The sequence below is a fragment of the Microcaecilia unicolor genome, chromosome 8 (assembly GCF_901765095.1).
Source record: "Microcaecilia unicolor chromosome 8, aMicUni1.1, whole genome shotgun sequence".
Lineage (NCBI taxonomy): Eukaryota > Metazoa > Chordata > Amphibia > Gymnophiona > Siphonopidae > Microcaecilia > Microcaecilia unicolor.
Genome location: NC_044038.1, coordinates 119,777,422 through 119,801,040, shown reverse-complemented (window position 1 = coordinate 119,801,040; position 23,619 = coordinate 119,777,422). Strand labels below are relative to the sequence as shown.

Below are 23,619 nucleotides of genomic sequence, written 5' to 3'. Positions count from 1 at the left end.
GACACCGAGGAGGAGGCCTCGTGGGGGGAGGAGGAGGATCCCAGATATTTCTCCTCCGAGGAGTCTGCGGGTCTTCCCTCTGACCCCACGCCTTCACCGGAAAGGAAGCTCTCGCTTCCAGAGAGCCTCTCCTTTGCTTCTTTTGTCCGGGACATGTCTATTAGCATTCCATTCCCAGTGGTCACCGTGGATGAGCCAAGGGCTGAGATGCTCGAAGATGCTAGAGAGTCTTCCACGGTACCGTTGCACAATGTCCTCAAGGAGACACTGCTTCGGAACTGGTTGAAGCCCTTATCTAATCCCACCATCCCTGAGAAAGCAGAGTCCCAATACAGAGTTCACACAGACCCGGAGTTGATGCGGCCTCAGCTGCCACATGACTCAGCGGTCGTGGACTCTGCTCTCAAAAGGGCAAGGAGTTTGAAGGATATCGCCTCGGCGCCCCCAGGGCAGGAGTCTCGCACTCTGGACTCGTTTGGGAGGAAGGCCTACCATTGTTCCATGCTCGTAACCAGAATCCAGTCATACCAGCTCTACATGAGCATCCACATGCGGGATAATGTGCGGCAACTGGCGGACCTGGTTGACATGCTCCCGCCGGAGCAGTCCAGGCCTTTTCAGGAGGTGGTCAGGCAGCTGAAGGCATGCAGAAAATACCTGCCAAGGGGTATTTATGACACCTGTGATGTGGCATCCAGAGCCGCGGCCCAGGGTATAGTGATGCGCAGGCTCTCATGGCTGCGTGCTTCTGACCTGGATAACCAGACTCAGCAACGGCTGGCGGATGTCCCTTGCCGGGGGGATAACATTTTCAGCGAGAAGGTCGTGCAGTTGGTGGACCAACTGCATCAGCGGGAAAACGCTCTCGACAAGCTCTCATACCGGGCGCCTTCAGCATCCACCTTCACAGCTGGATGTTTTTCCCGGGCCCGGCAGGCTGCACCCTAGGCTTACAGCAAGCGTAGGTACAACCAGCCGGCCCGAAGGCCTCCTCAGGCACAGGGACAGTCCCAGCGCGCTCGTTCCCGTCAACAGCGTGTGCCTAAGCAGCCCCTTCAGCTCCACAGCAAAAGCAGGGGACGGGCATTTGACTGGATCCATGGGAACATAGCCGCCATCAAAGTAGCCGTGCCGGATGGCCTGCTGGTCAGGGGGAGGTTGACAGTTTTTCACCAAAGGTGGCCTCTCATAACCTCCGACCAGTGGGTTCTCCAAATAGTGCGGTGTGGATACACCCTGAATTTGATCTCCACCCCACCAAATTGCCCACCGGGAGCTCAATCCTTCAGCTCCCACCACAGGCAGGTACTTGCAGAGGAACTCTCCGCCCTTCTCAGTGCCAGTGCGGTCGAGCTCGTGCCACCCGGGCAGGAGGGGCAGGGATTCTATTCCAGGTACTTCCTTGTGGAAAAGAAAACAGGGGGGATGCGCCCCATCCTAGACCTGAGAGGCCTGAACAAATATCTGGTACGAGAAAAGTTCAGGATGCTTTCCTTGGGCACCCTTCTTCCCATGATTCAGAAAGACAATTGGCTATGTTCCCTGGATTTAAAGGATGCTTACTCACATCCCGATACTGCCAGCTTACAGACAGTATCTGCGATTCCGTCTGGGGACACGTCACTTCCAGTATTGTGTGCTGCCCTTTGGGCTCGCCTCTGCACCACGGGTATTCACGAAGTGTCCCGTGGTGGTTGCAGCGTACCTTCGCAAGCTGGGGGTGCACGTGTTCCCGTATCTTGACGATTGGCTGGTGAAGAGCACCTCAGACGCAGAAGCTCTTCGGTCAATGCAGTGCACTATTCAACTACTGGAGCTGCTGGGGTTTGTAATAAATTACCCGAAGTCCCATCTCCAGCCAGTCCAATCTCTCGAATTCATAGGAGCTCTGCTGAATTCACAGATGGCTCATGCCTACCTTCCCGAGGCGAGGGCTCAGAACCTTCTGTCCCTCGCCTCCCAGGCCAGAACGTCCCAGCAGATCACAGCTCGGCAGATGTTGAGACTCCTGGGCCATATGGCCTCTACAGTCCATGTGACTCCCATGGCTCGTCTTCACATGAGGTCGGTTCAATGGACCCTAGCTTCCCAGTGGTGCCAAGTCACGGGGAACCTAGAAGATGCTATCCGCCTGCCCACCAGTTGTCGCAGTTCGCTGCGCTGGTGGACGATTCGGACCAATTTGATCTTGGGACGCCCGTTCCAAATTCCTCAGCCGCAAAAAGTGCTGACGACGGATACATCTCTCCTGGGGTGGGGAGCTCATGTCGATGGGCTCCACACCCAAGGGGTGTGGTCCTTCCAGGAAGCAGGTCTTCAGTTCAATCTGGAGCTCCGAGCGTCTGGAACGCGCTGAAGGCCTTCAGGGATCGGCTGCCCTTCCAAATTATCCAAAATCGGACAGACAATCAGGTTGCAATGTACTACATCAACAAGCAGGGGGGCACCGGATCTCGCCCCCTGTGTCAGGAAGCCGTCAGGATGTGGTGCTGGGCAGGCCAGCACGGCATACTTCTCCAAGCCACGTACCTGGCAGTAGTAAACAACAGTCTGGCCGACAGGCTGAGCAGACTCATGCAACCGCGCGAGTGGTCGCTCCATTCCAGGGTGGTACGCAAGCTCTTCCAAGAGTGGGGCACTCCCTCGGTGGACCTTTTCGCCTCCCAGACCAATCACAAGCTGCCTCAGTTCTGTTCCAGACTTCAGGTACATGGCAGACTAGCGTCGGATGCCTTTCTCCTCCATTGGGGGAAGGGCCTCCTGAATGCATATCCTCCCATACCTTTGGTGGGGAAGACCTTACTGAAGCTCAAGCAAGACCGCAGCACCATGATTCTGATCGCCCCCTTTTGGCCCCGTCAGATCTGGTTCCCTCTTCTTCTGGAGTTGTCCTCCGAAGAACCGTGGAGATTGGAGTGTTTTCTAACCCTCATTTCGCAGAACGACGGAGCACTTCTGCACCCCAACCTTCAGTCTCTAGCTCTCACGGCCTGGATGTTGAGGGCATAGATTTTGCTTCATTGGGTCTGTCTGAGAGGGTCTCCCGTGTCTTGCTCGCTTCTAGGAAGGATTCCACTAAGAAGAGTTACTTTTTTAAGTGGAGGAGGTTTGTCGTTTGGTGTGAGAGCAAGGCCCTGGAACCTCTTTCTTGTCCTGCACAGACCCTGCTTGAATACCTTCTACACTTGTCAGAGTCGGGTCTCAAGACCAACTCAGTAAGGAATCACCTTAGTGCAATTAGTGCTTGCCATCATTGTGTAGAGGGAAAAGCCATCTCTGGAGAGCCTTTAGTCGTTCGATTCATGAGAGGTTTGCTTCTGTCAAAGCCCTCTGTCAAGCCTCCTGCAGTGTCATGGGATCTCAATGTCGTCCTCACCCAGCTGATGAAACCTCCTTTTGAGCCACTGAATTCCTGCCATCTGAAGTACTTGACCTGGAAGGTCCTTTTCTTGGTGGCAGTCACTTCAGCTCATAGAGTCAGTGAGCTTCAAGCCTTGGTAGCTCATGCTCCTTATACCAAATTTCATCATAACAGAGTAGTCCTCCGCACTCACCCTAAGTTCTTGCCAAAGTTGGTGTCGGAGTTCCATCTTAACCAGTCAATTGTCTTGCCATCATTCTTTCCCCAGTCTCATACTCGCCCTGCTGAACGTCAGCTGCACACATTGGACTGCAAGCGAGCACTGGCCTTCTACCTGGAGCGGACAAGCCCACACAGACAGTCCGCCCAATTGTTTGTTTCTTTTGACCCCAATAGAAGGGTAGTGGCTGTCGGGAAACGCACCATCTCAAATTGGCTAGCAGATTGCATTTCCTTCACTTATGCCCAAGCTGGGCTGACTCTTGAGGGCCATGTCACGGCTCATAGTGTTAGAGCCATGGCAGCATCAGTGGCCCACTTGAAGTCAGCCACTGTTGAAGAGATTTGCAAGGCTGCGACGTGGTCATCAGTCCACACATTCACATCTCATTACTGCCTCCAGCAGGATACCCGACGCGACAGTCGGTTCGGGCAGTCGGTGCTGCAGAATCTGTTTGGGGTTTAGAATCCAACTCCACCCCCCTAGGCCCATTTTTATTCTGTTCCAGGCTGCACTCTCAGTTAGTTGGATAAGTTTAGGTCAATCTCAGTTATATCCTCGCCGTTGTGAGGCCCAATTGACCATGTTTGTTGTTTTGAGTGAGCCTGGGAGCTAGGGATACCCCATCAGTGAGAACAAGCAGCCTGCTTGTCCTCTGATAAAGCGAGGTTGCTAACTTGTAGCAGGTATTCTCCGAGGACAGCAGGCTGATTGTTCTCACAATCCCGCCCTCCTCCCCTTTGGAGTTGTGTCTTCCCTTGTCTTTGCTTTTTACTGGACTGAGGAGCACGCTAGAAGCGGGCGGGAAGACATCACGCATGCGCGATGCATGCGGATCTCGCGAGAGCTAGCAAACTTCTGTTGCTAGGAAGATTTTCCGATCCTGTGGCTGCTGTGGACATCACCCATCAGTGAGAACAATCAGCCTGCTGTCCTCAGAGAATACCTGCTACAGGTTAGTAACCTCGCTTTCTCCGAGGACAAGCAGGCTGCTTGTTCTCACGACTGGGTGACGTCCGCGGCAGCCCCCACCAACCGGAAAAAGCTTCGCGGGACGGTCGGCACGCAGGGCACGCCCACCGCGCATGCGCGGCCGTCTTCCCGCCCGTGCGCGACCGCTCCCGCCAGTTCCTTTTTTTCCGCGACTGGAGAGAGTTGTGCTTTGCCGCTCTCTCTGTTTTCAGCCGCCGGATTTCGATCGCGTTTGCGCGGATCGTCGCTTTTCTTTCTAAAACTTCTTGTTTTTTGGTTACCGCCGGTTTCCTTTTTCAAAAAAAAACCAAAAAACCCAAAAAACAAAACCTGAGCGTGTGGAGCACGCGCTCCCCTTTTCCCTCGCTTCTAGCGGGGACGCCACGTTGCGGCCTAGTGGTCGCTCGGTCGTTTCTTTTTTCGAGGTGTGATTCCAGCCACCATTGACGACTTTGACTTCGCCGACGCGATTTTTCTGTCGATGTCCTCGAAGGTCCCGAGTGGATTTAAAAAGTGTGGTCGCTGCGGCCGGCCGATCTCGCAGACCGACACCCACGCTTGGTGCCTCCAGTGCCTCGGGCCGGAGCACAATATCAAGTCGTGTTCTCTGTGTCTCGGTCTCCGGAAACGGACTCAGGTTGCGAGGCAAGTTCTGCGGGACCGTCTTTTTGGAACTTGCGCCGGCCCCTCGACGTCGACCTCGAAGGCATCGGTATCGACGCCCGGCCCTTCGGTACCGGTATCGATGCCCGAGACATCGGCACCGATGGCAGCGACCCAAGGAGAACAGGTCCCGTCGGCCCGCCGGTCCTCCGGTGAGAGTGGAGGTGAGAGGCCGCGTGGGCAATCGGCCCCGGTCACTCCCTCAGCTCGTGGGCCGCGGGACCGAACCCTGTCTGACCCGGTACCTCGAGACCGAGGGGGATCTACCTCCTCCTCCTCCATGCCTTCCGGCGCCGGTGACGGGCATCGCAAGAAGGATAAGAAGCGTCGTCACCGGTCGCCCTCGGTGCATCCGGATATCGGAGAGGAGGCGACGCCGAAGCGTCATCGAGAGGAGAGGTCTCCGTCGGTGGTGGAGGTACCGACGCGTCGGGGTTCCGGCACCTCGGTGCCGTCTCCTGGCCCCCATCAGCTTCTGCCGGCGACGCCCCTACCGGCCCCACCGCCTTTCCTGGCAGCGGGCCTGGACGAGTGCCTCAGAGCCATCCTTCCGGGGATCCTGGAAGGGCTGATGCGCCAGGCTGTGCCGGCGCCGGGGGTGCTTGCGCCCTCGGCGCCGATGACTGTGGCGCCGGCGAGCTCTAGCCCGGCGCCGGGGCCGTCGACACCGCCGCCGCTTGCGGCGCCGGTCTCGACCGCCACGCAGGTGGAGTCCCCGTCGACGTCGATGGAGGGAGCTCCGTCCCCGCCGGCGCGGGAGTCCACCGCTCGACGACACCGAGACCTCGGTGCCTCGACGTCGAGCCGGGCCCGGTTCAGGACTCAGCTACATGAGCTTATGTCCGATACCGAGGATGAGGACTCGTGGGGGGAAGAGGAGGACCCTAGATATTTCTCCTCAGAGGAGTCTACGGGCCTTCCCTCGGACCCCACGCCTTCACCGGAGAGGAAACTCTCACCTCCCGAGAGTCTCTCCTTTGCCTCCTTTGTGCGGGATATGTCTATTAGCATTCCCTTCCCCGTGGTCTCTGTGGAAGAGCCGAGGGCCGAGATGCTCGAGGTCCTCGACTATCCATCACCACCTAGAGAGTCCTCCACGGTGCCGCTGCACAATGTCCTCAAGGAGACACTGCTTCGGAACTGGGTGCGACCATTAACTAACCCCACCATTCCCAAGAAAGCAGAGTCCCAGTACAGGATCCACTCCGACCCAGAGTTAATGCGGCCACAATTGCCCCATGACTCAGCGGTCGTGGATTCTGCTCTCAAGAGGGCACGGAGTTCGAGGGATACCGCCTCGGCGCCCCCGGGGCGGGAGTCTCGCACTCTGGACTCGTTTGGGAGGAAGGCCTACCAATCCTCCATGCTCGTGACCCGCATCCAGTCATACCTGCTCTATATGAGCATTCACATGCGGACCTATGTGCAACAACTGGCGGACCTGGTCGAGAAGCTCCCGCCGGAGCAGTCCAGGCCTTATCAGGAGGTGGTCAGGCAGCTGAAGGCGTGCAGAAAGTTCCTGTCCAGGGGTATCTATGACACCTGTGACGTGGCATCTCGTGCTGCGGCCCAAGGTATAGTGATGCGCAGGCTCTCATGGCTGCGTGCCTCTGACCTGGACAACCGCACCCAGCAGAGACTGGCCGACGTCCCTTGCCGGGGGGATAACATTTTTGGTGAGAAGGTCGAGCAGATGGTGGACCAACTGCATCAGCGGGAAACCGCTCTCGACAAGCTCTCCCACCGGGCGCCTTCAGCATCCACCTCAGCAGGTGGACGTTTTTCCCGGGCCCGGCAGGCTGCACCCTATTCTTTTGCAAAGCGTAGGTACAACCAGCCGGCCCGAAGGCTTCGTCAGGCACAGGGACAGCCCCAGCGCGCTCGTTCCCGTCAACAGCGTGCGCCTAAGCAGCCCCCTGCGCCTCCACAGCAAAAGCCAGGGACGGGCTTTTGACTGGATCCACGGGAACATAGCCGCCCTCAAAGTGTCCGTACCGGACGATCTGCCGGTCGGGGGGAGGTTAAAATATTTTCACCAAAGGTGGCCTCTCATAACCTCCGACCAGTGGGTTCTCCAAATAGTGCGGTGCGGATACGCCCTGAATTTGACCTCCCTGCCTCCAAATTGTCCTTCGGGAGCTCAATCCTTCAGCTCCCATCACAAACAGGTACTTGCAGAGGAACTCTCCGCCCTTCTCAGCGCCAATGCGGTCGAGCCCGTACCACCCGGGCAGGAAGGGCAGGGATTCTATTCCAGGTACTTCCTTGTGGAAAAGAAAACAGGGGGGATGCGTCCCATCCTAGACCTGAGAGGCCTGAACAAATTCCTGGTCAAAGAAAAGTTAAGGATGCTTTCCTTGGGCACCCTTCTACCAATGATTCAGAAAAACGATTGGCTATGTTCCCTGGATTTAAAGGATGCATATACTCACATCCCGATACTGCCAGCTCACAGAGAGTATCTCAGATTCCGCCTGGGCGCACGACACTTTCAGTACTGTGTGCTGCCCTTTGGGCTCGCCTCCGCCCCACGAGTGTTTACAAAGTGCCTCGTGGTGGTGGCGGCGTACCTACGCAGGCTGGGAGTGCACGTGTTCCCATATCTCGACGATTGGCTGGTCAAGAGCACCTCGGAGGCAGGAGCCCTCCGGTCCATGCAGTGCACTATTCAACTCCTGTAGCTGCTGGGGTTTGTGATAAATTACCCAAAGTCCCATCTCCAGCCAACCCAGTCTCTGGAATTCATAGGAGCTCTGCTGAATACCCAGACGGCTCAGGCCTTCCTTCCCGAAGCGAGGGCCAACAACCTCCTGTCCCTCGCTTCGCAGACCAGAGCGTCTCAGCAGGTCACAGCTCGGCAGATGTTGAGACTTCTGGGTCATATGGCCTCCACAGTTCATGTGACTCCCATGGCTCGTCTTCACATGAGATCTGCTCAATGGACCCTAGCTTCCCAGTGGTTCCAAGCCACCGGGAATCTAGAAGATGTCATCCGCCTCTCCACCAGTTGCCGCACTTCACTGCTCTGGTGGACCATCCGGACCAATTTGACCCTGGGACGTCCATTCCAAATTCCGCAGCCCACGAAAGTGCTGACGACGGATGCATCTCGCCTGGGGTGGGGAGCTCATGTCGATGGGCTTCACACCCAGGGTCTGTGATCCCTCCAGGAAAAGGATCTGCAGATCAACCTCCTGGAGCTCCGAGCGATCTGGAACGCACTGAAGGCTTTCAGAGATCGGCTGTCCTACCAAATTATCCAAATTCGGACAGACAATCAGGTTGCAATGTACTACGTCGACAAGCAGGGGGGCACCGGATCTCGCCCCCTGTGTCAGGAAGCCGTCGGGATGTGGCGTTGGGCGTGCCGGTTTGGCATGCTCCTCCAAGCCACGTACCTGGCAGGCGTAAACAACAGTCTGGCCGACAGACTGAGCAGAGTCATGCAACCGCGCGAGTGGTCGCTCCATTCCAGAGTGGTACGCAAGATCTTCCGAGAGTGGGGCACCCCCTCGGTGGATCTTTTCGCCTCTCAGACCAACCACAAGCTGCCTCTGTTCTGTTCCAGACTTCAGACACACGGCAGGCTAGCGTCAGATGCCTTTCTCCTTCATTGGGGGACCGGCCTCCTGTATGCTTATCCTCCCATACCTTTGGTGGGGAAGACCTTACTGAAGCTCAAGCAAGACCGCGGCACCATGATTCTGATAGCGCCCTTTTGGCCCCGTCAGATCTGGTTCCCTCTTCTTCTGGAGTTGTCCTCAGAAGAACCGTGGAGATTGGAGTGTTTTCCGACTCTCATTTCGCAGAACGACGGAGCGTTGCTGCACCCCAACCTTCAATCCCTGGCTCTCACGGCCTGGATGTTGAGGGCGTAGACTTCGCTGCGTTGGGTCTGTCTGAGGGTGTCTCCCGGGTCTTGCTTGCCTCTAGGAAGGATTCCACTAAAAAGAGTTACTTTTTCAAGTGGAGGAGGTTTGTCGTTTGGTGTGAGAGCAAGGCCCTAGAACCTCGTTCTTGCCCTGCACAGAACCTGCTTGAATACCTTCTGCACTTATCAGAGTCTGGCCTCAAGACCAACTCAGTAAGGAATCACCTTAGTGCGATTAGTGCTTACCACTATCGTGTGGAAGGTAAAGCCATCTCTGGAGAGCCTTTAGTCGTTCGATTCATGAGAGGCTTGCTTTTGTCAAAGCCCCCTATCAAGCCTCCTACAGTGTCATGGGATCTCAACGTCGTCCTCACCCAGCTGATGAAACCTCCTTTTGAGCCACTGAATTCCTGCCATCTGAAGTACTTGACCTGGAAGGTCATTTTCTTGGTGGCAGTTACTTCAGCTCGTAGGGTCAGTGAGCTTCAAGCCCTGGTAGCTCATGCTCCGTATACCAAATTTCATCACAACAGAGTAGTGCTCCGCACCCACCCAAAGTTCCTGCCGAAGGTGGTGTCGGAGTTCCATCTTAACCAGTCAATTGTCTTGCCAACATTCTTCCCCAGGCCGCATACCCGCCCTGCTGAACGTCAGTTGCACACATTGGACTGCAAGAGAGCATTGGCCTTCTACTTGGAGCGGACACAGCCCCACAGACAGTCCGCCCAATTGTTTGTTTCTTTCGACCCTAACAGGCTAGGGGTCGCTGTCGGGAAACGCACCATCTCCAATTGGCTAGCAGATTGCATTTCCTTCACTTACGCCCAGGCTGGGCTGGCTCTTGAGGGTCATGTCACGGCTCATAGTGTCAGAGCCATGGCAGCGTCAGTGGCCCACTTGAAGTCAGCCACTATTGAAGAGATTTGCAAGGCTGCGACGTGGTCATCTGTCCACACATTCACATCACATTACTGCCTCCAGCAGGATACCCGACGCGACAGTCGGTTCGGGCAGTCGGTGCTGCAGAATCTGTTTGGGGTGTAAATCCAACTCCACCATCCAGGACCCGAATTTATTCTGGTCAGGCTGCACTCTCAGTTAGTTGTTCTTCGTAGGTCAATTTCTGTTGTACCCTCGCCGTTGCGAGGTTCAATTGACCTGGGTTCTTGTTTTGAGTGAGCTTGAGAGCTAGGGATACCCCAGTCGTGAGAACAAGCAGCCTGCTTGTCCTCGGAGAAAGTGAATGATACATACCTGTAGCAGGTGTTCTCCGAGGACAGCAGGCTGATTGTTCTCACCTACCCTCCCTCCTCCCCTTTGGAGTTGTGTTTCATATTTTAATGCTTGTCATTCAACTGGCGGGAGCGGTCGCGCACGGGCGGGAAGACGGCCGCGCATGCGCGGTGGGCGTGCCCTGCGTGCCGACCGTCCCGCGAAGCTTTTTCCGGTTGGTGGGGGCTGCCGCGGACGTCACCCAGTCGTGAGAACAATCAGCCTGCTGTCCTCGGAGAACACCTGCTACAGGTATGTATCATTCACTATATTGTATATTCATATTTTGTATTTTATGTTTTTAGATCCCTGAGGAAAGGCTCTTTAGCCGAAACATGGACCATATAGGTTCCCAATAAACTTTGTTTTTGATGCTCTTACTACTGCGCTTTGTGCTGGTCATTTGGTCAAGCAATTAGATGTCACAACAGATTTGAAAGGATGGATTTTATAGTTTGACTACAGAGTGCCACTGTGCCATGGAAAGAGATATTGCTGTTCTTCTCCATCACTAATTACATATAGCATGCATTAAGAAACTGTATGGTTCAGTCACTAGGTTTGAAAATGAACTTACAACAAAGAAAAGAAGTACACATCTGAATCATTAAGAGGCTGCTCAGTTAGGGAATAACGTGTGGCAGCATGGGGTGGGATTGGAGGGACATGGTGGGAAAAGCACATAGAGTGACATTTCCCAAACTGTGGGTCATGATTGCAACAGGTTTGCGCTCACCACATTTGAAGTCGCAACCTGGGCAGGGCACTTCATTATGATATGTGTCTGGGAGGTTGCAGACTTCGCTGTGGTTCAATTACGGAGTCGCAGCTGGAAAACATTTGTGTAGCATTGACATAGAGCATGCCCTAAAGAATTATTTTGTGTGTGTGTGTGGGGGTTTTTTTTTTTTTACCGTATATTAGTAATTGCTACGTTTTACTGTAAACAATTTTTGTTGAACAAGGAAATAAAGTACAAGAATTCAAACAGAAACAGATGTTCAATATTTTACAATTTTTCACGTCTAACCCAAACTCCCCACCACCCACTCCACCCTACACATTCGACATATTTCAAGATTGTGAATATTATAAATCTTTAACTGGTTCAAAAAACTAAACAGCAAGCAATTAAATGACTAAGTAAAGATATCAAACAGATACAGAATCAACATACAAAAATACTCCATTTATATCTGCTTTACTGAATCACATCCCATCCCCCCTTACCATAACCATAACTTTAGGCTACAACAGAGATGACCTTTGGTTTGGACGCTTATGACTCCAGGTCATCATTGGAATGGTAGCATCTGCTTTCCTAACCCCCTCCCCACCCCACCCAGACAGAGAACCCCAAAGCAACCCTTGTATCTGTTTGTCTTAACACTTGGGAACCTAAATACAACACTCCTTGTTTTTTTTAAATCATTTATTTATAATTTTTCATTTTACAATGGTCACTTGCAAACAGTAATACAGAGATGATTGCACATTAATACAATATAAGAAGAAAACAATCCTAACTAGATATATGGATTATATACAATCTTTCTCTTTCTTAGACCACAAAGTGAAGAAAAATAGGGAGAGTGAAATAAGACAAGGAGATCAATTAAACAGTAAACAGAAAACATGGTATTAACCTGATTATCCCCAGATATTACTCATCTAATAGTTCATGACCTTCAAGCCCTGATGTTGGAGGCAGACTTAGATGTTGTTGCAATCACAGAGACATGGCTCGACGGTTCCCACGAATGGGATACAAGCATACCAGGCTATAATCTATTTAGGAAGGATAGAGAGGGTCGAAAAGGTGGAGGAGTAGCTCTGTTTGTAAGGAATGATATCATGGCGAGTGAAATGACAGGGACCTGGGGAAAAGAAGAAGCGATATGGATCACCTTGAAAAGAGAGGATAGAACCTCAGTCCAAGTGGGTGTTGTCTACAGACCCCCGACACAATTAGAAGAACTAGATAAAGATCTGATCGCAGATATTCAAAAATTAGGAAAGAAAAAAGAGGTTCTGTTGATGGGAGATTTAAATCTGCCGGATGTAGATTGGAAGGTTCCGTCTGCCAAATCGGAAAGAAGTAGAGAGATCGTGGATGCTTTCCAAAGTGCTCTGCTCAGACAGATGGTGACGGAACCCACGAGGGACGGAGCGATGCTGGATCTGGTGCTCACAAATGGGGATAGTGTGCCAAATGTCCAAGTGGGTGCACACCTGGGAAGCAGTGACCATCAAACGGTTTGGTTTGATATAACAGCTGAAGTGGAGGGCGGCCACTCTAAACTCAAAGTCCTGGATTTCAAGCGTGCTGACTTTAGTAAAATGGGGGAATACCTGAGGAAGGAGATGATGGGCTGGGAGGACGTACATGAAGTGGAAGGGCAGTGGTCCAGGCTGAAAGAAGTAATAAATAGGGCCACAGACCTTTATGTAAGGAGAGTAAATAAAACCAAGAGAAAAAGGAAACCGATATGGTTCTCCAAGCAAGTGGCTGAGAAAATAAAGGCTAAAGAGTTAGCGTTCCAGAAATATAGAAAATCTCAAGAAGAGGAACACGGGGAGGAATACCGGATGAAACTGAAAGAAGCCAAGAGAGAGGTATGTCTGGCGAAGGCGCAAGCGGAAGAACAAATGGCTAGAAATGTAATGGAGGGGCGACAAAAATTTCTTCAGGTATATTAGTGAAAGAAGAAGGACTAAAAAGGGAATTGTGAGACTAAAAGATACAGCGAACTGCTATGTGGATAATGATGAAGAAAAAGCCAATTTGCTAAATAGATACTTTTGTTCGGTTTTCACTGAAGAAAATCCTGGAGAAGGACCGCGAGGGACTGGCAAAAGTGCACCTGAGAATGGAATGGATATAGCACCGTTCATGGAAGAGAGTGTGTATCAACAACTTGGAAAGCTAAAGGTGGACAAAGCCATGGGACCGGACGGGATCCACCCCAGAATATTGAGGGAGCTCAAAGAGGTTCTGGCGGGTCCTCTTAAAGATTTGTTTAATAAATCCTTGGAGACAGGAGAGGTTCCGAGGGACTGGAGAACGGCGGAGGTGGTCCACAAAAGTGGTGATAGGGAAGAAGTTGGAAACTACAGGCCGGTAAGCCTCACTTTGGTTATTGGAAAAGTAATGGAAGCCATGCTGAAGGAAAGGATAGTGAATTTCCTAGAAGCCAATAAGTTGCAAGATCCGAGACAACATGGTTTTACCAGAGGGAAATTGTGCCAAACGAATCTCATTGAATTCTTTGATGGGGTAACTGGAGAATTGAATCATTGACGTGCTATAGACGTAATCTACTTAGATTTTAGCAAAGCTTTTGACACGGTTCCCCACAGGAGGCTCTTAAATAAACTAGATGGGCTGAAGATAGGTCCCGAAGTGGTGAACTGGATTAGGAACTGGTTGACGGACAGACATCAGAGGGTGGTGGTAAATGGAGTTCGCTCGGAGGAGGGAAAGGTGAGTAGTAGAGTGCCTCAGGGATCGGTGCTGGGGCCGATTCTGTTCAATATATTTGTGAGTGACATTGCCAAAGGGTTAGAAGGTAAAGTTTGCCTATTTGCGGATGATACTAAGATTTGCAACAGAGTGGACACCCGGGAGTGGAAAGCATGAAAAGGGATCTGAGGAAGCTAGAAGAATGGTCTAAGGTTTGGCAATTAAAATTCAATGCGAAGAAATGCAAAGTGATGCATTTAGGGAGTAGAAACCCACGAGAGACTTATGTGTTAGGCGGTGAGAGTCTGATAGGTACTGAGGGGGAGAGGGATCTTGGGGTGATAGTATCCGAGGATCTGAAGGCGACGAAACAGTGTGACAAGGCGGTGGCCGTAGCAAGAAGGTTGCTAGGCTATATAGAGAGAGGTGTGATCAGCAGAAGAAAGGTTGATGCCCCTGTACAAGCAGTTGGTGAGGCCCCACCTGGAGTATTGTGTTCAGTTTTGGAGGCCGTACCTGGCGAAGGATGTTAAAAAAAAATGGAAGCGGTGCAGAGAAAAGCTACGAGAATGGTATGGGATTTGCGTTCCAAGACGTATGAGCAGAGACTTGCTGACCTGAACATGTATACCCTGGAGGAAAGGAGGAACAGGGGTGATATGATACATACGTTCAAATACTTGAAAGGTATTAATCCGCAAACAAATCTTTTCCGGAGATGGGAAGGCGGTAGAACGAGAGGACATGAAATGAGATTGAAGGGGGGCAGACTCAAAAAAGATGTCAGGAAGTATTTTTTCACGGAGAGGGTGGTGGATGCTAGGAATGCCCTCCCGCGGGAGGTGGTGGAGATGAAAATGGTAACGGAATTCAAACATGCATGGGATATGCATAAAGGAATCCTGTGCAGTAGGAATGGATCCTCAGAAGCTTAGCCAAAATTGGGTGGCGGAGCAGGTGGGGGAAGAGAGGTTGGTGGTTGGGAGGCGAGGATAGTGGAGGGCAGACTTATACGGTCTGTACCAGAGCCGGTGATGGGAGGCAGGACTGGTGGTTGGGAGACAGGAAATACTGCTGGGCAGACTTGTACGGTCTGTACCCTGAAAAAGGCAGGTACAAATCAAGGTAAGGTATGCACATATGAGTTTATCTTGTTGGGCAGACTGGATGGACCATGCAGGTCTTTTTCTGCCGTCATCTACTATGTTACTATGTAGATGTAAAGAGAAAAATGCCCCGCGCGCCATTAGGCGCACGGCACCTAGAGTGGAGGCCCTGAGTGGATCGGAGTGGACCTGGGAGTTACCCCAGAGAAGGCTGTAAATGATATGCAGATGAGCTGCAAGTCCTCCACAGCACCTGAAAGGCAGCCGGTGGTGGAGCTGGGTACCTCTCAGCTGAGGAAAAGGCTTACCAGGGCTTAGGCCGAAGCCAGCATTCCTGCCCCTGAGGGTTGCCTGATCCACCGTCTTTAAGAAGAGTGCGCTCTCTTAACCATGAATGATATTGTTTTAAATGCCTGCCCATCCCTACAAAACATAAGACAAACGCGAAATAAGTAAGTTGGATGACAATTTAAAAAGTGGATTTTGAGAATCCGTGATTTGCAGGCTTTTGTTACAAAAGCCCATTATGTATTTGTGTTGTGCAGCTTCTCGGGGGGAGGGGGAGGCTGGCAGGCACCCTCTTTCCTATATATTTTCATTCACGACCCTCTTCTCTGATTCTGTTTTGTGTTCTCTCCCATTTCTCTAACCCTTCTCCCCCCTCCCAGCCTCAGCATTTGTCTCTGCGCCCTCTTCATCTGGTAAGTTTTAGAAACATCACCAGCTTTTCTGCTTCCTCTGTCAGTGGATTCATTTCTTCTTGGGTAAGATCTGGGAACCCTTCCAGCATAACTCTTCTGTTGAACAAATGGCTGCCTCACTAATGTTCTGTGTTTTTTGCCTGCTCTCTGCTACCTCCCACCTGTGACTCAAAACATTACTGCTAAGGTTTTCTTGACAGGAGTAGGGAGTACCCTGCCTCCTAAACGTTTTGCTAAAATTTTCAGTTGCTGCATTTATTCACTTTTCACTGCAAACGCATCATAGGATAGTTATTAGGATTTAGCTCACGCCTTTTCAGAAATAGTTCATAGTGAGTTACAGTTAGAGAATTCCATGTGCCATTCGTATAATCTACTATACTTTTAAGCTACTACACAAACCATCTCTATAATAGTTTTAGGCAGTAATGAAATTAATCCTCCCGTTCACCTTTTCTGCAGGTTTATTCTTCAGTCTAAGTCAGAAATTCATTTTCAGCTTTTAGAAAAGCAGAAAGTGGCTGAGGAGAAGATTAAAGAACTTGAGGTAAGTTGTGTTTTGCTGCATATATGCATAATAAGGCATTCTTCATGTTTGTTAACATTTGTATTTGTTTCACCAAAAGTAATTTACCAGAAACTGGGATAACTTTGGCCCACAGTGAATAAAATGTTTTGAATCATCAGCTTGCCATAGATTACTGTGTAATGATAAAATGTTTACAGGAGAAAGTGTTTTAAGAAAAATTCATTAAAAGTTAATATACACACAGATGGTCCAAACCTTCCACCTCATTGGCAGTGAGACATATCCTTATCTCATATTTAGAGAGAATTGCCTTAAAATATTTAATGAAATGGGAGGGAAGTGACGTCACGGAGGTGAATGGCTGCCTAGCCTGTTAGCTCCCGCACTCCCCCAACGTTAAGCAGCACCAAAAGCGCCATTCGCAAAAAAAAAATAGACCAGCATCACATTTGGGGACGAGGTATAAATCGAGCTCCACAAAATGAGCAAAACCGCGGCGGCGGCACAGCGGGTAAGCGAAAAACCGCCGAAGAAACAAGCCGGGAAGAACCTCTCGCGCCCAGCTTCACCTGGCATGGCGGACTCGGAAGCGCCGGCTAGACACGTGGCGCCGAGCCCCGCGGCTAGAAGGGAGCATTCCCCAGCGGATTTGGCGAAATGCCTGGACGCGATTAGAGAGGAAATAAAGGCCTCCCGAGTTGAAATATTGGAGCACGTCGACGCTATAAGCCTGGACCTTAGGGAGCTGGGTGGCAGAGTAGAGACCATAGAGGAAAGGCTCGATGAACAGGAAGAGCAGCACAGCTTGATGAACTCACGCATTCTAAAGCAGCAAGAACAATATGACGAACTTAAATATAAAATGGATGACCTTGAGAACAGAGGAAGAAGACACAATTTGAGGTTCCGGGGAGTCCCCGAAAGCGGAGATATGGAAGATATCCAACTGCTGGTGAGGAACCTATGTGAAAAAATTATGGGTGAGGCCTGGGACCCTAGTGCAGCAGCCATGGACAGAGCACACAGAGTGCAGGGCCAGAGACTTGAAAATAGACCCAGAGACATACTTGTGAGATTCACCTCTTATGCATTTAAGGAGATGCTGTGGCAAAAAGCCAGGCAGCTTTCAACCCTGGAATACAATGAAGCCAGGATCTCAGTATTTCAAGACCTTTCGGTGTTTACACTGATGCAGAGAAGGGCTATGCGACCAGTGACTGAGGTACTGAACAAAGAAAAGATCGCTTACAGATGGGCCTTTCCATTTGCTATCTGCTTTGCGATCAAGGGGCAACAGTGCAGGACAAGGAAGGTGACAGATGCCTGGAAAAACCTACATGAGGCTGGGTTGACAAAGTCGGAGACGGTGCCCACGGAGATGGCGGGGACAACAAAAGCACGCATGCAAAAGTGGAAGAGAGTCCCGGTGAATGAGAAGACAGCGAGACTTCAGACTTGAAAGCACAAAGAGGACTTTGATTAAGAGTGGACTGTTCACAAGGTTTAACTTGAGGTTGAACGGAAGAGTGAATGCGTGAGAATGAAAGTTGCTTAATATGAGGTGAGCTGGTAGTGAGGAGGAGGAGGTGTTCAAATGCTGTATAATTGAATGGGGGGCACGTGTGAAGGAGGGGGACGGAACTGGGTGGGGCGTTGGCCTTCGCGGCCGCTTTCCTCTGGTTACCCATGCAATGCCAGAGGGTATTGTCTGGTGAGTGGATGTTAAAGGGGGGGGGAGGGAGGGAGGAAGAAAGTCAGAGGGGAGGCTGGGGAGGGGGGGTTGGGTATACACCTTTCTTTGAACATGCAGATAGAACAGAATTGTTAAATGGTGGGCTATAAATTTTTCACTTATAATATAAAGGGCTTAAATTCTCCTTATAAACGGCACGCCCTTTGGCGTGAACTGCGTCTCGCGCAACCACAAGTGGTGTTTTTACAAGAAACACACCTTTTAAAAAAGCATGAGAAACTATTGTACTCTAAATGCTATCCACAGGTGGTGTGTGCTTCAGATGCCCTAGGAGTAAAAAAAAGAGGGGTAGCCATAATGTTCCACAAAAATACCACAGTCCAGATCTTACACACTAGAAGAGATAGGGAGGGCAGATTCCTGTTTTTACATATTAGGTTGGAACAGGAGGAGTATACACTGGTTAGCGTATACGCGCCCAACGAAAGACAGGAGCGTTTTTTCCGGCACCTCCAGAAGGAGCTGCAGGCCTTTGCCAGAGGGAAGCTGATAGTGGCCGGGGATTTTAACGCGACCATGAAGCCTGGCCTGGATAGATCGACTCCTCCTTCCCAGATAGATTGTAGAATTGCTAGAGCACTAAATAACCTTGTTGAGGGGATGGGGCTGTACGATGGGTGGCGCTTGAGGAACCCTAGAGGGAGAGACTTTACTTTTTTTTCCCAAGTGCATCACACTTACTCCAGATTGGATTACATTTTTCTTGACAAAACGTTATCGGAAGGGGGGGAAGAATCTGAGATAGGTCATATCACAATATCGGACCATGCCCCGGTCTGGCTTGCTGTTCCTTCCCTGAAGGAGGAGGAGCGAGATAAAAGATGGACATTTAACAACAACTTGCTGCAGGATCCTGAAACAGTAGCTAGCTTTATCCCCTTACTTAGAGAGTACTTTGATATCAATCTGGACTCGGGGCCTACATTGGGTACCGTGTGGGATGCATTCAAGGCAGTCTCAAGAGGACATTTCATTAAGTGTGCCAGTCAGAATGCCAAAGTACATCGCCAGAGGCTGGTACGTTGCATGGATAGACTGGCTACACTGGAAGATAAGTACAAAATTTCAGGTTCAGTAGCTGATTATCGAAAATTACAGGAGGTGAGATTGGAAATAGCGGGGCTACATGAGGATAGTTTGAAGTTTGTGAGTGCAAGGATGAAACAGGTTCACTACGCTTGCACTGACAAACCTGGACGCCTGCTAGCTAACAAACTGAGACAGCTGAGAGCAGATCGACATATTCTAAGAATTAGAGATGCAGGGGGGGGCATAACGCACAAATCAGCACAGATAAGGGACTGCTTTGCCCAATACTATGAGAACCTCTACAGAGAGGATGCCACAGTACAGACGGGGGAAATAGAGGGATACTTACAGGCTAGGGGGCTAGCGGCTCTCTCTGATACACAAAGGAGAGAGTTGGAGGACCCAGTGGCGGTAAAGGAGGTGATAGAAGTAGTCAAAGCACTACCAAGGGGGAAGGTGCCGGGATTAGACGGCTTCACGAATGAGTTCTTTAAAGCATACGTGACGGAATTAGCGCCTTACCTGACGATGATAATCAATGCTGTCAGGGAGGGGGCACCGTTCCCCAGGTCTATGATGGAAGCATGGGTGGCGGTAATACCAAAACCAGGCAAGGATCACATTGAATGTGCCTCATATAGACCCATTTCGATCTTGAATACAGATGTCAAAATCCTGGCCAAGGTGCTGGCTAACCGTCTGGGGAGGGTGCTCCCCAGTTTGATCCATCCGGACCAAGTGGGATTCATAGCCAAGAGACAGGCCATGGATAATATACGCCGCACAATAGACCTTATATACACAACGCAGAAAAAAGCAAGGCCCGCAGTGCTACTCGGTCTGGATGCAGAGAAGGCGTTTGACCGGGTGCACTGGGGGTATTTAGATAGGGTCCTGCATAGAGTGGGAATTGGACAGCATTTTAGAGCCTGGATCCAGGCCTTATACTCCTTGCCGAGGGCTTGTGTGCGAGTAAACGGGGGGAATTCAGTGACATTCGCTTTGGGGCGTGGAACTAGACAGGGGTGTCCGCTGTCTCCATTACTGTTCGCCCTGGCGATGGAACCTCTGGCAGCAGCTATACGTGAGAATAACGATATCACTGGAGTGCAGGTAAGAGGGCAGGAGTATAAAATTGCGCTATTCGCAGACGATGTGCTGCTGTCACTTACCAACCCATTGGTCTCCTTGCCTAACTTAATGAAAGAAATAGGGGACTATACACGGGTCTCGGGTTACAAATTGAATGCCAGCAAGTCTATGGGCTTGGCTGTGGGGGTCCCACGGGGATTGATGGAGACATTGAGGACATCTTTTGCATTTAAATGGGAGAAGAATGCAATATGTTACTTAGGAGTCAAGATCACGAATGACCTATCAGGCCTTTTTGAAGCTAATTACCCAGCTCTGAAGAGGGAGGTGCAAACAGACTTAGACAGATGGGCTAATATGGGATTGTCGTGGTTCGGGAGGATCGCGGCGATTAAGATGAACATCTTGCCCCGTCTTTTATATTTATTTCAGGTTCTTCCATTACAAATACCCCGAGCCTTTTTTTCTGGTCTCCAAGATAGGTTGATCCGCTTTATTTGGAATCAGAAAAGACCAAGGTTATCACGGGCTCTTCTTTACAAAAGTAGAAGGCTGGGGGGGCTGGGTGTGCCAAATCTGTTCTGGTACTATTGTGCAGCACAGACCAGAGCGGCGGTGGACTGGTTTAGGAAAGATAGTTATAAATTGTGGATTGACATAGAACAGGATTTAGTGGGATCACGGAAATTAGCTCATTTAATGTGGCTACCTCAGAAATATAGGGGAAGAGTTGACATGTTCCCGCCCACAGTACAGGCCACGTTCTATTACTGGGATCTTATGTTCATAGAACGTCAACCACCGGTATCGGGCTTAGCTCCCATAGCAGAAAACCCAATGTTTGAGCCAGGCATAGGAAACAACACCTTCAGGAGATGGGCAGATCAGGGACTGGATTTGCTGGGACAGATGCATCAAGAGGAGAAAATAGTGCCTTTTGTACAGCTGGTGGACGATTTTGGGCTCAGGGAAACGGATCACTATGCTTACACACAAGTACAACACTTTTTGACAGCACAGGCATACAAAAGTAGTCTGAAGCGGGATACGCACCCACTGGAGGAAATATGTGTAGACTCTAAGATCGAACGAGGGCTGATATCCTTCTTATACGCACAGTTGATGGCTACTGCCAGACCATATGTACAACATAGGAGGAGGTGGGAGCAAGAACTACATTTCACATTACCGGAGGCGGACTGGGTCACACTGGAGAAAAAGATTTTGAAATCAGCTCGAGCAGTGAATATGCAAGAGAACGCTATTAAAGTAATGTATAGATGGTATCTGACCCCGGTTCGATTGCACCACATGTATGCTAAAGTGCCTAAGGAATGTTGGAGAAACTGTGGGGGAGAGGGGACAATGGGGCACATTTGGTGGTCTTGTCCCAAAGCAAAGGCTTACTGGAAGGGGATACAAGCACGTACTCAGAAGTGGGTAGGTAAATCTGTGAGGTGGCATCCTCTAACCTTTTTATTTGGGCAGCGACCAATAGGTTTCACCTCAGATCAGTGGCTTCTGTTGAGAGGATCTCTGCATGCAGCCCGTTTGAATTTAGCACAACACTGGAAGTCACCTTTAGTACCCTCAATGGTGAGGTGGAACACTAAGGTGCGCTACATATGTGAAATGGAGAGATTGACTGCCCAGAGAGCTAAAACACTGCCTGCATGGGAAAGGGTGTGGGAACCCTTTCTAAAAAATTGTTCAGACTAATCAGTATGATGACAGAGCATTCGGGAAGGTGAGGGGGGAGGGGGGAGGGGCAGTAGGATAAGGGAAGTTATAAGTTTAAAAAATTAAAAAAACTTGGAGTAGAATTGCTGTTTATTTTAACATTGTCATCGATTGGAAGGTATTACTGTTACACACTCATGTAAAGCTTGTTGGATACTGTACAATTGTATTGAGTCGTGCATTGAGTGATTATTGTATTGCTTTTGCAATGTTCAATAAAGACTTCTATAAAATCAAAAAAAAAAATATTTAATGAAATGGATTTCTGCTGTAAGGAATCTAGTAAGCAGGAAATTTCAAAAATGAAAATTTCTATTTCTAAGGGAATTTTCAAACAATTTTAGCTTTTGATGAATCATTAAACTATCCTTGATAGTAGAGACATCTGTTGACAGTAAGTGTTTCCAATTTATGGACACGCCCATCCATTTGTGAAATTTTTGAGTCCAGCTCCTGCAACTGAGTTGCACTCTCCTGGATTAAAGCACTTCACTAGGATACGATCCCTACAAACTGAGATTGAGTATTTTTAACTAATTTTCAGATGTCCTATCAAGTAATATCTTGAATAGGCATCTCGATCCCAGGAATACGAATAGAAAGAATTGAAACCAACTTAAGCATCTTGATACCAAATCTCTAGGAGAAATGATCTAGTCACTTCCACACCATGTGACTGTAGCCCAACAATCACAAACTCATGAAATTATAGCAGTCACAAGCAGGAGTGGTGGAGTTCGATTGGCAGATCTTATGTTTAAATCTCTTTATTAACTCACAATGTACACTCATAATACTTTAACCAATGCAATCAGTTATTACCAATTTGTCAAAATTATTCTCACTTCTTTTCTCTTTTCTTCAGTTTATCTCCCTTCCTTCCCCCCCCCCCCCCCAATCAGCTCTCTTTCTTTACAGTTCCTATTGATTTAAAAGTGAACATTGTTATAAGACAAGCATCTTCCTGTTTCAGTGATAATAATAAACACATACAACAACGTAACATTGATCCACTGCTAATTATTCCATCATCAAGTCTCCTGTTTCTTCCCATTGCCCTCCCACTGCCCTCCCCCCTACCTATCCCCTTTCATTCCCTCCCCCAACTTCTCCCGTAACCTTCCCCTCAATGTCCTTGTAATTATCAGTCGGGTAGTCTTATAGATTCAATAAGTGACTTCTGGCTGCGGGAGTCATAGTGTTCCAAAAAGGTGACCACACCAATTGCAATTCCTCTCCTGCATCCGAGTCCATGTCTTTTATTCCAATGCGTTCCAAGCGTAACATCCTCATCATTGTTGTCCGCCACTGCGATAACGTGGGGTATTTATTTGTCAACCATTCCTGCAATATAACTTGTCTTGCCACAATGATTGCTTTATTGATAAACATTTTATATCCTTTTGGAATTGGGTGTCCCAAATCTGGCTGTCCAAAGAGTAGTGCCGGTTCGCATTTCCATCTGTTCTTCCATAGTTTGGAAATATATTGCACCACGGTTTCCCAAAACTTGAATATGCCTTCACACGACCAAAACATGTGGCCTAAAGTTGCCCCACCGCCTCCACATTTTGGGCATGCTCCCCAAGGGGAGAGCCCCATATGAAAGGCCCGTCTTGGTGGAATATAGAGCCGAAGTGCAAATTTATATTGTTGCTCCCAGTGTATTGGCCAGGCCGATCTGCTTCTGATAGACAAAATGTATGATTTAATGGTCTCCGATGATATGGTTAAAGTTAAGTCTTGTTGCCAGGAGTTGACTAGTTTACCATAGTCCAGTTCTGGCATTGTGTCCCTTATGTGTCTGTGGTGAAATGAAAGGGGCACTTTGTCCTGAGCCCCCAATG

The 23,619-nt window shown here is 49.9% G+C and overlaps 1 protein-coding gene across 3 annotated transcripts in view; it reads left to right on the top strand.

Annotated features, from left to right (window-relative positions):
* The window catches only part of PFDN1 (prefoldin subunit 1), a 146,287-nt gene that overhangs the window by 74,182 nt on the left and 48,486 nt on the right, over positions 1-23,619 (top strand). For all 3 annotated transcript variants that reach the window (XM_030212970.1, XM_030212973.1, XM_030212971.1), the window contains one exon: positions 16,092-16,176. In XM_030212970.1, the coding sequence (XP_030068830.1) occupies positions 16,092-16,176 (85 nt within the window). The remainder of the gene's footprint in view (positions 1-16,091; positions 16,177-23,619) is intronic.